The 15,553-nt window shown below is 33.7% G+C and overlaps 1 protein-coding gene across 1 annotated transcript; it reads left to right on the top strand.

Annotated features, from left to right (window-relative positions):
- The first annotated feature begins 39 nt into the window (after positions 1–39).
- Positions 40–3,722, top strand: LOC118743744 (putative gustatory receptor 57a). The gene is made up of 4 exons (XM_036476507.1): positions 40–138; positions 2,510–3,259; positions 3,382–3,543; positions 3,606–3,722. Exons 1-4 carry the CDS (start codon positions 40–42, stop codon positions 3,720–3,722), a joined length of 1,128 nt encoding a protein of 375 aa, XP_036332400.1.
- Positions 3,723–15,553: the final 11,831 nt, after the last annotated feature.

Below are 15,553 nucleotides of genomic sequence, written 5' to 3'. Positions count from 1 at the left end.
CGAAAAATATGGGGAAATAACAAAAAAAAAAAAAATATAATGACAAAGTGGATCAAATTCAATCAATTGTCCGCAGGCAAATCCACACTCAATGACCGCAAATCGCTGGAGGAGCAGGAGGTGTGCGTTGCCAGCGCTGTAAGCATTTCCGCATTGTGGATTATAGCAATGACAACTTAACGATGCTGCTGGCTTTCATAAATTGTTTATGGTAATCAAATTACATTAGGTAATGTGTAATAAATGTGTCATGCTTGAACGGAAAGCTGGGAAAACGATTAGGGGGCTATCGATTAGATTGCTGCGAAATAATAAATACTCATACAAAAAGGAAAGCTTCTACAAGTTAATTGCTTACAGTTTTTTATATTCAAGAATAAGAATTTTTATTGCACCAGGATATTTATCAAAATGTCTTTATATACTAGATACTTATATTAGGTGTGTTCGTTGGATAAGTGTGGGAATTTAACGAGTTCTGTTTAATTTCACCGAAAGCTTATTGATGTTTGGATATATTTTATCATTAAACCATTCATGTGTACCCCAAAAATGGGCTTTGGTCATAAATTAAGGTATTTATCTGCAAAATAAATATTAGTTTAATTAAAGTAATTGCTGCAATTTTCGGTTTAAACTGAACCAAAATGAGAATTTTGATAGAAAATAGTAGGAATTCCATCACATGGGGGGACACATGTAAATAAGGTTTGACACGTATAGAAAAAATTTCGGAAAATCTTAGTTTTTTTTCAGGGACCCGGACTTTAATAACTTTTGTAATGAAAGTGGTTAGAAAAAAGTTAGTTTTGGAACTTAATTTAATTTGAACCAAAATAATCGGTCAACCAGGACGTTTATTTTTTTTTAGTTCAATAATAACTGTTAAACTTGGCCATCATTTTTGAATTTTGATATTTTTTTTAATTAAAACAAGCCATTTTTAAGCAAAAAACAAAACCGACTTCAATTCTCATATGAAAATTTAAGATTATCGTTAATTTCTTCATGATCTAATGATCGAATTTAAACCAAATAAGTATGGGAGGTAACAACTTTCCTTTAGAAAAAGAATTATGGAAATCGTTTTATGTGGTCCAAAGTTGTGTGGTAACATACATAAAAAAAAATAAAAATAAGAAACAAAAAAAAAATATTCCGACGAATTGATAATCTTCTCCTTTCTGCGAAGTCGATTAAAAATCTGGTATTTTCATATATTTTTTTTTTTTGTAAATTTTTTCTGTAAAATACATCCCTGTACGTTTGTACATTATTACCTGCTCCTGACATTATTTTATGATACTTAAAAAGAGGAAAAACGGTGGCACTTTTACTTGAAGAATTGTTGCTTATCAGGGAGCTCACCCCATACATACCTTCTCCTCGTGTTTGGCAGAGTTCTTCTTGGACACCCTGTATAAATAGGATATTTCTTTTTCAAAGCTATTTCAGTCCTCTTTCATTTGTCCGAGTGGACGTTTTTAGGCTTCTTTCTGATAAAAAAAATTGGTGTTAAAAAACATTTTTTTTTTTGATTTTTATAATAAAATACATACCGGGAGGTGTGTTCTTTTTTGGAATTTTTCTCTGGATTTGCCTTTGCACTTTTCTAACCTTAGCTATAGAAATTTTCGAGATTTTTTTTCGATTTCACATTTTTTTTGCAGCAACATCCGCCACGGAGAGGGTGGAGCCTTTAATGCTCAGTAAATTTATATAAGTATATATCTTTTTCGTATAGGTTTTATATCTTTTTTAAGTTTTCAGTTAAATAAAATTTCGCGATGGAATCTTGTTTTTGATGCAAATCTGAAAAAAAACGGATTCATTGTCTAAGATAAGTGTGCCACCACTTTCGACCAAGATAAGGAAATACAAAATTTAATTATGGTAAAAATAGAGAAAAAAATAACTCCAGATATATGGGCTTTCAAAGTTGATGGTCGTAGAATCGACTAGCGGTCGAATATGGGTTAAAAACACTAAAAGCTGGAAGATATCTCGTCTGAGTGCTCTTTTCCGCATGGGTTTCGTGTTCGTTGCTTTGATTGAACTCCAGGCTTTCGATTACCCACCGAAAGGCGACAAATGGAAAATTGCGTGCGATAATGCGAGTAAGTAATTAAACCAAATCAAAGCCAAATACATTATAGCTTCCATAATTCTAGGACAGTTCCGATTTTAATTATACAAATGGACACTAAAGGAGCGCCAATACATGCATCACACATCAATTGCATCGCGTTGCGGGCAAGCGCCAATTCAGTTTCACTCTACATGTCTAAAGCTCCGCATAGCTAGCTAAGCTATGCGCTTGCCACGTATTTTATTCAAGCCACGTAACATTTACCACTGTAATGCATTCTTCAATTACTTGCAATTCTTTGCCGCCTGTAATGGCTTCTACTACCAAAGAGGACGATACATTACAAACCGTTGGACAAAGGTGTATACAATCATCGTGCCAATTTTACTAATCGTCTGCATGGCGCTATGCTTACTGCAGCTGCTGCATGATCCGCTGGACAGTGAACGCATCTACGCCATGGATAAACTACTGCTGGCTATTTGCGTATTGGAACTACTAATTTCTACCTGTAGCTACTTGCTGATCGTCTCATCAATGCTGCGAAAAGTGCGCAGTCACATAGAGCTCTACGATCGCATCGATGCACTGGATCGCGAGTTAATGCGTGATTTTGGTGCAAATCTTAACTACCACAAATTGCTGCTGAAGAATCTCATTGAGATGATCGCACTGTTGCTTACCTACTGGACAGCTGTTTACCGCACAGTGGCATATGCGGCGCCAACTAGGAAAGCGTACGCATATGCCGCAGCTATGTTTTACTTGGCTTGCACCTTCGGACCGCATTCCATTTGCTTTTTGCATTCCAACTTAGCACAAATAATATACGTACGCTTTCGGCTTATACAAAAATTGCTTGACGCAAATTATTTGAGAACACATTTTCCACAACCGCAGCTGTGTGCAGCGCGTCTACAGAATCTCGTGGATATGGTGCTCGCTTTCCACAACGTAATTGATTCCATCAATGGGGTGTATCGCACCAGCTTGATGGTCGGGTTGACGCACGATTTCACGCTGGCCTCCACGGCGCTCTACCTGCTCTTCGGGCATTCTCTGGGCGGCAGTATTGATAGCCAACTTTTCGTATGTATCGCAATATGGCTATTGCTGCCGCTGCATAAAATCTTCAGTGCACCCGTTCATTGCGACAGCACAATAGAAGAGGTAGGTCAATGCAAGTGGAGGAGTGGCCCTCTGTGGATTTGTTGAATTAAATTGCATTTAGCTTAATAACTGTCGCTCATACATACTAGCTACATAGATAGTTTCTATGTACTGCTTTTCAGGGTAAACGTTGCCTGCGTCTAATCGAACAAATCGACGTCTGGTTCCCGAACTTCAAATCAGTCAAATTGATTGTAAACACCACAATGCATTGGCGACTGGAAAATAAAATCGAATTTGCTTGCGGCTTGAATATGATCTACAATCGCGCTATAATTGCAACGGTTGGTAGCGGCTGGAATTTTTTCAAAACTTGTTTTTTTTTCTGTTTCTTTTTCTCTTTTAGATTACGACAGTTATATTCAACTATTTACTCATACTCATACAATTTCGTATGACCCAGATAATGGGCGAACAAATCGAGGAACAGAAAAACATATTGCACGGTTGGATTTACGATTAGCTGTGCAAGTATAAACGTTTATGCATACTCATATCAATAACCATTTAAGAAAAAAAAAAAAAAAAACAATAGAAATGCATCAAAACTGCGTATGCGCTATGCGCTGAAAAATTGGTTTTATACATGAATTTACATTAGGGCGTTGCAGAAGAAAAGGTGTCGATATCAGGTACTCATGAAATTTAATGTGCCAACATCCGTAGATGGCTTCGAAAATCATAAAGGGATTCAGGTATACACATAAGGTCGTTAGGTTAGTCAGTTCGTCGATAGCAGTACGCGACTTTTTCATAACCACTTCGGGAATAGTTCATGAATATTTCAGGAATATTTCAGCATCATTCAGTGACTAATTTCGAAGTATCAAAATGATCCGAAACTAGTACCAAAATTGTTCTGAAGTTGTCCTGAAGTTGTTCAGAAAATTCCGGAGACTTGGTCCGAAATGATCTCGAACTAGTCTTAAATAGTCGTAAACTACCCACGAAATGGTCCTGAAATAGCATTGGGAAAATCCTGAAACTGTCCCGAAATGGTCCATAAATAGTCCCGAAACGATTCCTACTTGTTTTGAAATTGTCATAAATAGTCATAAGCAAGTCCTGAAACTGTCCTGAAATGGTCTTGAAATAGTCTCGAAATGATCCCGTACTTGTCCCGAAATGACTCAAAAGCAATTACAGATTTTCTGCTGGGTAATGCATATTTTAGCCATACATAAAAAATTTCAAGGTACATCCCTGAGTCTAAAGTATTTTTGTAGGGAAATTTCAAACAAGTTTTTTATTGACCGAATGTAGAGATCGCGCTTTTAAATTTTGGTGTAATACCTTAAGCATTTACTGTCGGTTCTTAAAGTACGAGTAGGACATTTTTTTGTACCATAATTCATTGACCTCAAGTGCCTCGTTCTGTTACTTATCTTAATATCTATAAATTAAAGCGCAGCAAAAATTATGTTTAAGAAAAGAATGGGTTTATTGCCGAATGTAGGTGTCACCGAATAATATAAAAAAAGCGGCCCTGGGATCGTCTAAGAAAATGTTTTTCCAATATTGTCTTGCAAAAATTCTCTAATTTTTTGTTTGCATGTAAGGTGGTGCGATCTAATGTATACAAATATGTATATGTAGGGTAGGGCGGGTCAGTTTGTATGAGAGATTTTTTCGACTATGCGGTTATAGCACAGAATGATTCTACGTGTAATTCTAAGCAAATTTATCGATGAAATCATGGGTCTAAAATCAATTTAGAGTTTGCCAAATTGCGAAAATAGGTTTCTTAGCATTTTGCTGTAGTGTCGTAAATAAATGTTTAAATTTTTTATAAAAACATGCTAAAAGGATTTTTTTATGAGAAATCGATGCATTTCTGCACTTATCTGTTTCTTAAAATATCCACCAGAGGGCGCAAAAGTGAAAACTTTCATATTTTCTTCGAAACCTATTGACTTTAGAACCATAGTTTCTTCGGAAAATTTGCTAAGAATTACACGTAGAATCATTCTGTGCTATGCGCGTATAAAAAAAAAATTTACCCGCCCTAATGTAGTGTGTACTTTAAAGATATTAACATTTAAACTTTGCAAGGGCACCCTTTTATTTTGTTGTAAGAGCAAAGCAAAGACTTTCACAAAAATTTCAAATTAAAAAAAATTTTAGTAGTCGCTTTTCCTCATAAGGCTAACATTACAATCCAAATGTTTAAAACGTTTTTTTCTCGAATTCAGGGTTTTCCACTTAGGCGGTTATTGCTTATGACCACAAATACATATGCTTGTTCGTAAGAGCTAAAAAGTATGTATTGATTTCTTTTTTCCAATAGCACTATATGCAATTCATTAAAATTCGCAGCTTCGACCAAAGCAGTGATAAAAAGTTTGTGGACTTTTTCCGTTTGCATTGAGTAATTGACTATTACGGAAAGCAGTTTCTAATGACTGAAATTTCAATTGGAAAAAATCCATTTGCTCGTTTGCATATTTGTATGCCCGTTGGAATAGTTAGTTTTGTCAACAACCGCAAGTTAAATGGTGAAAAAATATACTCTGAAAGTTTATTTGGAGTGCAGCGCTCTCTAAAAATGTATGAATGTACATAAGTATATACATACTATGTACATAACTGTATGAGTGCTATTGGGTTGAGGGAACAAAAACAGCTAATAACTTGTGACCAGACATTTTGGTGCCATTGAGCGCTTTTTAAGCTTACTACTTAAAGCGAACCAAAAATGAAATGGATATAGAGTCATATAAGAGCCAGGATAAAGCAAATAATCTGGAAACTACACTAACGTCCTTTATTAGAAAGTGCTTCTGAGAACTTTAATTCAGAGATATATCCAAAGGTATTACCACGTTTTTTCTAACAAACTTTATATCTTACTAATTTCAAAGAGATTTTTTTTTTTGTATGAAGTTACTGTGCTCAAACTTTACACCCGTTCCCATGTGTTTTTCTTTAATTATCTGTGTACGAAATAAAGGTATGTAACTGAGAGAACAACCCAATGTTAGCTCAGTTTTTTTATTATATAGTTGTATTTTTAAGTTCCTTTCAAAGCTGGATGCATCTCTGAGGAAGTGGGGTAAATTTCGACAATTAATTTTCTGCGTCTATAAATTTTGACAACTTAATAAACATTGAACCATTTGAATGATTCGATGCGTTGAGACAACTCAATAAACATAGATACCGCGATAAATTTCGATAACTATACTTTTTAAATGGCGATTTTAGCCGAAATTTTCAAGCAATTTTAAAACCTTCGAAACTTTCCTCATCTACAGAAAATTGCCTTTGCAATAGTGTTCTTGGGTTTGAAATCAGTTCGGTAGAATCTTGAAAATTAAATCAGTTATTCCACCCTGTTTGACAGACATTGAGAGCAGAGAAAAAACACGTAAATTTGGAAAACAATTTAAAAAATCAATTTTATTACCAGTTTCTAAAGTTGAAGATGTAAAGACTTGCGCCTTCATTGAGGACGTTTAAGAAACCCGAAGTTTAGTAGGGCCACAAATTTGGAAAAAAAACCTTGGAGTTAAATGAGAGAAGACTTAGCAATATTAAAAAAGGAAACTCTTTTTTATCGAGTGCAATTTATTTTATTAAAAAACTCACTTAACTATCAAATTGCACTAATAACTGCGAGAGTTTAAAGTAAAGCGTGTTTCTACATATATGGTACCTATGTAGATACTGTACACAAATAAATCTGCGCATACAATTATAATATGTAACAGCTTGTGTGACAAAATTTGATCAAAACAAAACATACAAGCATATCGACCACAGAGACTTAAGGCTTAAGTCAAATTTAAATCTACTTGTCATAAATTGATTTAATAAGAGCGTTCCTACATACATATGTACATACAAAGGCACGTACACCGCCGGCAAAAAGTATTGGCACAGCAAATTGTTCACAATATATGCAAAATTTTTTTTTTCTAATATTTTTCCGCCAATTTTTTATAAAAATATGGTTCGTTCTACAACAAAAACCATCAAAATATAATTCTTAAACTTTGTGCAAAACTCACGAAAATTCAGCAAATTTTCAACTTTTTAATCAGATTTTTTAGAATTTTTTTGAGTATGCAGATTTGTAGCACAATCAATTTTATTAAAATAAAGTGCAAATTTTAAGTGGGTAGGAATTCCCGTTTTTGAAAATTTTTTTTCACGCACGCTTCCATACAAAAAAAAACTTTTCAAAAATACTTTATATGGAAAAATCGTAAAACATCTTCAACAAAAAAAAAAATTTTCAAAAACCAATGCGATTTTTGACTAACTCTGAGCTTGCATTCCAAAAAAACTTATTAAAAATTTGAAAATTTGCATGCAAGTGTGCTGAATTTTCGCGAGTTTTGCACAAAGTTTTGGAATTCTATTTTTATGTTTTTTGTTGTAGAATGAACCATATTTTAATAAAAAATTGGCGGAAAAAATTATAAAAAAAAATTCTTGCATATATTGTGAAAGCCTTGCAGTGCCAATACTTTTTGCCGGCAGTGTACGTGTCTTGAATTGACTTTATTTATTAATTAATAATGTTTGGAATTTCGGAATCCGAGTTGATTAAATGCACAGTTGTAACACCTTAGCTCATTTACTATTTAAATTGCTTTCACTTAAAAGCTCAAGAGATGGACTTCGTGCTGCGTAAAGAACGTACATATGAATGTTTGGTTAAGACCAAATTAATTTTGCGCAAATTTAAATTGCAACTACTTTTAGATGGACTAATTTGATGTAGTGCTTGAGTGGGCGCTCAAATAAAAATCGAATTACTTAAAAGCAGGTACCTAATTTAAATTAACATTTTTTAGCATTCGTATTTGTATTTTGTCCTGTTCTGAAACTGTGTTTAATTAATATAAACTTAAAAAATTCGTAAATCTTCAAATGGTGGTCACAGTCTTGCACACCCACTGCATAATAGGTATATTAATTATAAATTTTCGGTATCTGGTAAATATATGCTTTCACAAATCATCACAGTTCAGTGCCGATAAAAATTCAGGCGCACTCAGAATATAGAAATTCGTACTCGTATTTTCGTAAGAACATAAAAATCGTGCAATCCTCTTACTCCTTCAACATATATATCCTTGTGACTAGCGAACATTGCTAGCGCCTGCCAGCCTGCAGCGTAGACATCCGACGACGCTATCAGCCTGTGGCCATCTGCTGCACGCGTTGTGGCTGTAACTAATGAATTTTTTTTTAGTTTACTTGGGCGGCATTTCCACTTCGGTCTCCGTTGTAAAAAGACAATGTTTTTTATACATATGTATGTATGTATGTACATATTTATATATTACTTTGTTACTTTACATACCTGCCTCCTCTGCCGCCTTTAGCGCTGTTGCGCTATTTATCGCAACTTTATGCAGTTGAAGGACATTTCATTAGAAATTTATGCAAATTACCAACATTAGTGCATATTTATTAACTATCATCGGAACAGCGAAGCCGCAGCAGTGGGTGGCACAAGCTGAAATTATATTTAAACAACTTGATTGCAAAGTAGAGAGAAGAAGACTTAAAAATGAATGAATTTAAATTGTAGTAGCCGTTAATGAAGGGTAGTTGGCAGTATGCTGGGGAAGTAGATGGGGCGGAGCGTGGGTAACCAATTAATTCTTTCAAAATCAATTCAGTTTGGAGATACATACATTTTAATTGTATACCAAGTGAGTTGGAATGAAACAGTTTAAATAAAGAAATATACATGTTTAAATTATAAACAGGTGCAATAAAGAGCTTCACTCTAAAAACAAAATTGTGTAGATTTCCTAGCTAAAAGGTAGGTTACTGATTTCCTACCTTATTATTCGCGATATTACATGCTCGATTATTCAACGAATAGCTGGTTTAAATTTCGGACTTTTTAGAGTGTAATATTGCTGCTGTGGTGTGCGTAAATTTACTACGGAAGTGCGTACAAGCTACAGAATACTCATCTGATGTTTGATTTCACCCGTAGAATTGTGTAAAGCCGCTAACAAAAAGGATTTTTACACACGAAAATGTGTAAACGAGAAAAATACATATTCATCGTGTAAATTTACCAAAAAATTTTAAAAATAAACAAAAATATACTCGGTTTATAGTCGCATTTTTAAACAGATTTTTTAGAGTGTTTCTCGTTCTGTTTTCTTTATTTTACTGACATACGGCTATCTTATAGAAATTTTTAAAGGCAAATTTTCAAATCAGCTAGTGGCAAGTCTTTTCTCTCGGTCTAATTACTACACCTGGTATATTTTCACCATGTGAATTATATATAATGGGTCGTATTAATAAAAAAAATGGCTTTGCGCGAATTTGGAGCAATTGCTAAGATTTTGAGTATTTGCTCAGTTTCATATGATAGAAAACTTATTTGAGCATTTGCTGTGTTAGAAAGCTAACATGTACTCAGATTCGTATGAATTAGAGGTATACATCTAGTTAATTGCTGGGAGAATTGTGAGTCTGCTATCAAGCTGTCTCAGAGTATTTTAACTCATATTTGTTTCGACAAAAATCAACTGGATTTCCGAACTAAGCAACCTTAACAATTGTTAATGAAAACATGGATATATAAATAGTACCACCATCGGCGTAGCCAGAGAGAAATTTAGAGGGGGGGGGGGGGGGGTACGCTCGCCCATATTAAGCTGGCATTTCAGGGTACTATTTTATATATATATATAAGGAAAATTTGAAAGTTAGGGGGGGCTCGAGCACCCCCCTGCCCCTACCTGGCTACGCCCATGAGTACCACTACAACCACTCGTGGTTGAAAACGAAACTCGAGAAAGAAAACAGTACAAAGAACAATTGAAAGCGGCATATATTTTAGCAGTTACACCGTTTTACACGTCCAAGCGTGAATTTTTTTGGCTGAACTGTTTTTACCTGCAAATTCGGAAAAAACGGAATATAATTGGCTACAAAACAGCATACAAAAATTTTGTCTAAAGATGCTGATTAGCAAGTTAGAAATTTTGGTCAAACTTTGCAGAATTTTCATAATTTTTGTTTGTTAAGTAATCATCTATACTTAAAAAAAAAAAAACAAATAAATAAAATAAAAACCTTGAATAATCTCAAGAAGAATAGCCAAAACTTGCAAAAATGTCACGTCCCAGTTTTTATTTGGTTCACTATATGAGTATAGATTTAAAAAAAAAAAAAATAAATAAAATTTTGTAAAATCACTAATACGTCTCACCTGCATTTTAGTGGTGTAAGGCTCGGATTGTTTTCAGCATTTGTTAAATCCCTGAACGGTTTCTCAAATGTTTTTAAATGCAACGGTCGACTTCCTGTTCTTTTCAAATCTGTTCTGGCTTTAACTCGTTACTTCAAGTTGGCAGCCTTTTTTTTAATTTTCCAGGGCTTATAAACTTCCGCAGCTTCAGTTAGCTAACACTTTTTTTTTGCCACAATTTGTTTTTTTTTTCTCTACTGCTGGTGCTTGCGATTTTTCAAGTAAAGCTCTGCCAACTGACGCCAGAGCTTGAACAAATTTTTCTTCATTAGCAATTTATGCCCGGTTGCACAAATCAATTTAAATTCATCAGCTTGTGAAAATTTAAAATTACACAATTTTGTTAGGAAAATTTGTCAATTTAAATTCATCTGATAAATTGTAAAATCGATTGGTGAAACTGCGGATTATGTCAAATGTTTACACAGCAAATATTCATTTCGAATTTTTCAACTCTCTCAAGTAAAGTTAAGGCGGATTCAACATTCGTGCCCGGATAACCTTTTATTTGCACTCAAAACATTTTTGTCGGAGAGGGCGCTGAGGTACGAAGAAAGGAGAACGCGACAACACATACAGGTACATTGCACATTCGCCATTCGTTCTCTGACGCGACGATATGTAGACAGCAAAAAGTGCATACATATATGTATGTACATATGCAGAGAAAAGTGATTTTTTTTTAGTTTTCAGCGCTGCCACAATGTATGTTGCGGAGAATGCATATGAGCCTGTTACTGGCCAATGTAATTAAAGGCTGCAAACAATGAATGGACCTGCATCGAACACGCGATGCTGTTGAACGCCATAAACTATGCCTTATAATGTGATTGTTTAACTTTTCATTAAAATTTTATGTTTTTCATATTGTTTATTTTGCAACACGCACACACACACACACAGCGAAGCATACATATATTATTGACATCTGTATTGCTTGTACAGCATTCATGTGGGCGGCGTAAGCGCAGGTAATTTGCAATAATTATAAATGATGATAATAATGATTTCGAGTAATTAATTTAAGCCACATATTTGCAATTATGTATGTATGTATGCGATTAAAAGTAACAGCAACGGTAAACATAGTATAACAACAAAACATACAGTAACGAAAAAAGGCAACAGCATCACTAATAACCATTCCATAATATATGCAATGACCGCATTAACAAATGACAAAAGCTGCCTACAACAGCCGCTTGAACAAACCCGCATAGGGTATTTACTTCTCCTGCTCTTTGCCTATCATCGGTCACCATTATTGCTAGAACGTAGCTTGTTGCGGATTTTTACGCATTTTTCGCAGCAGCAAGTTGGCGATTTTTAGTCACAACCTGCCGCAAAATTTGTGATAAATGCGCCATTATACCATAAACCGCTTGTGCCATGTGGCGTGTGTGCCTTTGTGTGTGTGTGTGTGTGTGTAGGTGTAAGTGCGTGCGGGTATTTAATATTTTAATTTCCATTAATTTGTGTATTTTGTTGTAATGCAGTGTGCACAAAAGCTCAACCCATAATATGTATTCACACACAATTTTGTGCTCGTTTGTATCCCTGCAGTAAAAGCGAGGAGTTCAAAACTAGCTTATAACTGGTTAGCTTTTCAGTTCAACTTAAAGCGCTATTCCAACGAACGAATGACAAAGCTTACTGCTTATTAGTTCACTGCGTCAACATAGTTTCGTCTTTATCACGTACTCAGCAAGTCACAATAATAACAATGATAGCTTTCATCATTAGAGTACTTAGAATCCATTTTTTTACTGCATAGTTTAAGGCGCAGTAGTTAAGACAATAGTCATGCGTTCAGTCCTGTCTTTCTTCTATTTTTTTTCGTCAAAGAATAATAATATTTTGAAGCCGGTGTGGTACTACGAAAAGTCTATTGTCAGCATACCTGTTGGCATGACAGCTCCGCACCAGCTCATAGCAGCAAAAAAGTCTTAGAAAAAAGCTCTCTCATTCACCACTCGTGGTGAAAATATATTTTGAGAGAAAACACACGTATAGCATTTAGCGCAAGTCGCCCTAGCAGTCGCAATGGCCGAGTGAGCAGAGCACAGGCGTGCAATTCGAGAGATCCGAGTTCGAGTCCCGGAGGAACGGCATTTTTTTCTTTCTTTTAATTTAAATTTTTTCGTTTTTTATTTAGTTTTCTTTCAATTTTAAATTGTATTGTTTTATAAAGGAAATACATATCGCTAGCTTAGAAAGAAAAGTTGCTAAGTCCCATTTTAAAAATTTTTCAGGAGAGGAAAAAATCTTCCTATAGCGATTTTCTTTAACTATTTCGCAAGACTTTGAATCAAACATTTTGCGCGTTTAAAGCAAAGCAAAACTCCATAAGAATCAGAAGGATTCGATATTTATTAAAAGATGTCGTATTATTTTGGCCTTATCGAATTTGTGGCGCTTCTTTTGGACTTAGCAAATTTTCCTTTTATTGCTTATGAAGAGGAAAAAATAAAACAAGTACTTTTATAATTTTCTAAACGATGCGTGTTCAATTTCTCTAGCGTCCTATATCAAAATATGAGTTTTCATAAAAAGTGGACTTAGCAACTTTTCACTCTATGCTAGCGATATATAATATTTAATTTCATTTAATTTTTTACTTTTATTTCAAATATTCTTTCTTTTTTGATATTAAGTTTTTTCCTCCTTCTTAATTTAACTGTTTTTTTTTTAGATTTTTCCTTTAAAAAAGAAGACATTTTTTTAATTTAAATTATATTTAGGAACTTTTTTTTTGGATTTTTTAGTTTTTTTTTTTAGTTGAGTTTTATTTAATATTTTTTGCGTATTACATTTAATTTTTCTTTTTTTAAATTAAATTGTTTTTCTTTTATTAATTACGTTTTCTTTTAATTTTTAAAAAGAAAAAATATATTTTTTTATTTCATTTAATTTTTAGGATCTTATTTTATTAGTTTGTCTTTTTTTAATTACTAGTTTCTTCTTTTATGATAAAATTTTTTTCTTTTTCTAATTTTTAGATTTTATTGTTATAAAAGGTTTTTTTTTTAAATTTCATTTAAGCTTTAAAATACTTTTATTTCTTTTTGCTTTATTTTCATTTTATTATCTATTATTATATTATTTGTTGTTTATTACTAAAAGGCGAACAGCGTAACGATAAGGCTTCCTCGTAGGCAGATCTTTTAACCAGTCTTTCGAAAGACAGTAAAGAGCTTTCAAGATAGTTGCCATAATTGACAATTGTCTTACGAAAGATTTTGTCTTTCGAAAGTCTGTAATCAGTTAAAAGACAGTTGCCAGAATCGCCCTGTAAAATGTCATAGAAACAAATCGCATTGAAATTATTTTTGTTTTCTTTTTTTTTTGATTTTTTTTAAATTCAGCAAAAGTCAGAGAATAAATTACAAAAAAAAAAAATGAATTGTTCTCAAAGAAAGGAAGGAACCAAACACCGATAAGTTCTAGGTGGCAGACCGTTGACCGCTCAAATTCTTATGTAGCTTTTTAACTCGCAAATACGAAACTTTTGGAATAATATGTCTGAGTGGTGAAACTCTCCGGAGGGTCGCATACCTGTAGACAGATAAAGAAAAATAATCCTGACAGGGTTATTTGTTTGAGGAGCAAAGAGATTTTACAAAAAAATATTGCCTAAAAGGTAATTGCTAGCCATTAAGCTGTACTATCAGAAAATTATTTAAAATAACAAAATCATAACCATCCTACCGTTCCACAATAGCAGTTTTTCCATTAGACAAGCAATTTTGTACGTTGTAAATTAGTATTAGTCGTAGTATTAGTTTAAAAAAACTTAAAAAAAAACCCTAGTACTAGTGTAAGCTTTGTCATAGTTTTGGCACTTCAAAGACAGATGTCGCTATTGTCTAACTGGACAGCTTCCATATCATGCCACTTGATATACTAGTGCACCTCCGTTTCTCTTTTAACCAGTTAATATGTTGCGATGGTTATTGAAAATTTGGATTTTTCATTGCTGGGGTATTATACAGATTATTATATATAATTGTATACTTTTAGGTGCGTAAGGTAATTATTGTGGGCTTTTAATAAATGAAACATTTGGTCATAAACCAGCGGTCAATTACTCAACATTATTTGTGCACTTGAATTTCGAATTCCATTTTATTTACTTATTTATTACCGTTTTTTTTTTTTGTTGAGCTAAATAAGAACAGCGCTGCGTGTACAACATAATTTATATAGAACAAATGTTATATGTATATATCTACGCGTAATTGCACCGCCATACAAGCCACTGAGCTTTTTGTTTGTTATGTTAATCAATGTTGGACGGCACATTTATTTACATACATATGTATGTAAGCAATTTAAGAACGAAATGGCCACTGTTGGTGGTTGCATTATTAACCTTGAATTATCTATCAACTATCACCCGCTGCAACATTGATAATGGATTACATATGGGGCACCATATCAAAATGATATCCTTCCGCAAAAAACGTTTTTAAAATAGGGTTTTGTTGTTATTAATTCTTGATAGAGATTTTTGTTTAAATTTTTAGAGACTTTTACCTACCTTGGTAACATGAAAATTTTACCAGGAATAATTCTCTGGAACATTTTAATCCTCTAACGAACTTCCAAATTAGTTTTTTGAGAAGTTTCTTGAAATGAGGGCCAAAACGGCCCTTTCAGGCGCGGGCTGATGCATATGTATTTATGTACGTATGTAAATATGTACGCAGATATGGATATTTGTATGTACACACATACTTAAGTACGCAAGAACACACCATAACCTGAAAAAAAATTCAGCATTTTGCCTAATTTAATCCAGATTTCAGTTTTATCTCCAGCTGTGCTGTCAACAAATTACAAACTGAAAGCTTCTATGCAAGTGACGTGTAAAGGAAATTTGATTTTATAATTGACAGCAACTACAATACGAATACGCAATCACACCATGCAGTGTAAAGTTGCTGCTTAGAATATTGTCAGAAGTGTAAAATTGGGTAAACATTTTTGAGATATTTTTTGGTTATTGTATTTATTTACATGCATCAGGCGAACACTTAAATGTAAAAATTGCACATCGA

Source organism: Rhagoletis pomonella, unplaced genomic scaffold (genome assembly GCF_013731165.1).
Source record: "Rhagoletis pomonella isolate Grant_MI unplaced genomic scaffold, Rhpom_1.0 Rhpom_scaffold_00007, whole genome shotgun sequence".
NCBI lineage: Eukaryota > Metazoa > Arthropoda > Insecta > Diptera > Tephritidae > Rhagoletis > Rhagoletis pomonella.
The sequence above is the reverse complement of the archived record's forward strand: the minus strand, read 5'-3'. Positions and strand labels throughout refer to the sequence as shown.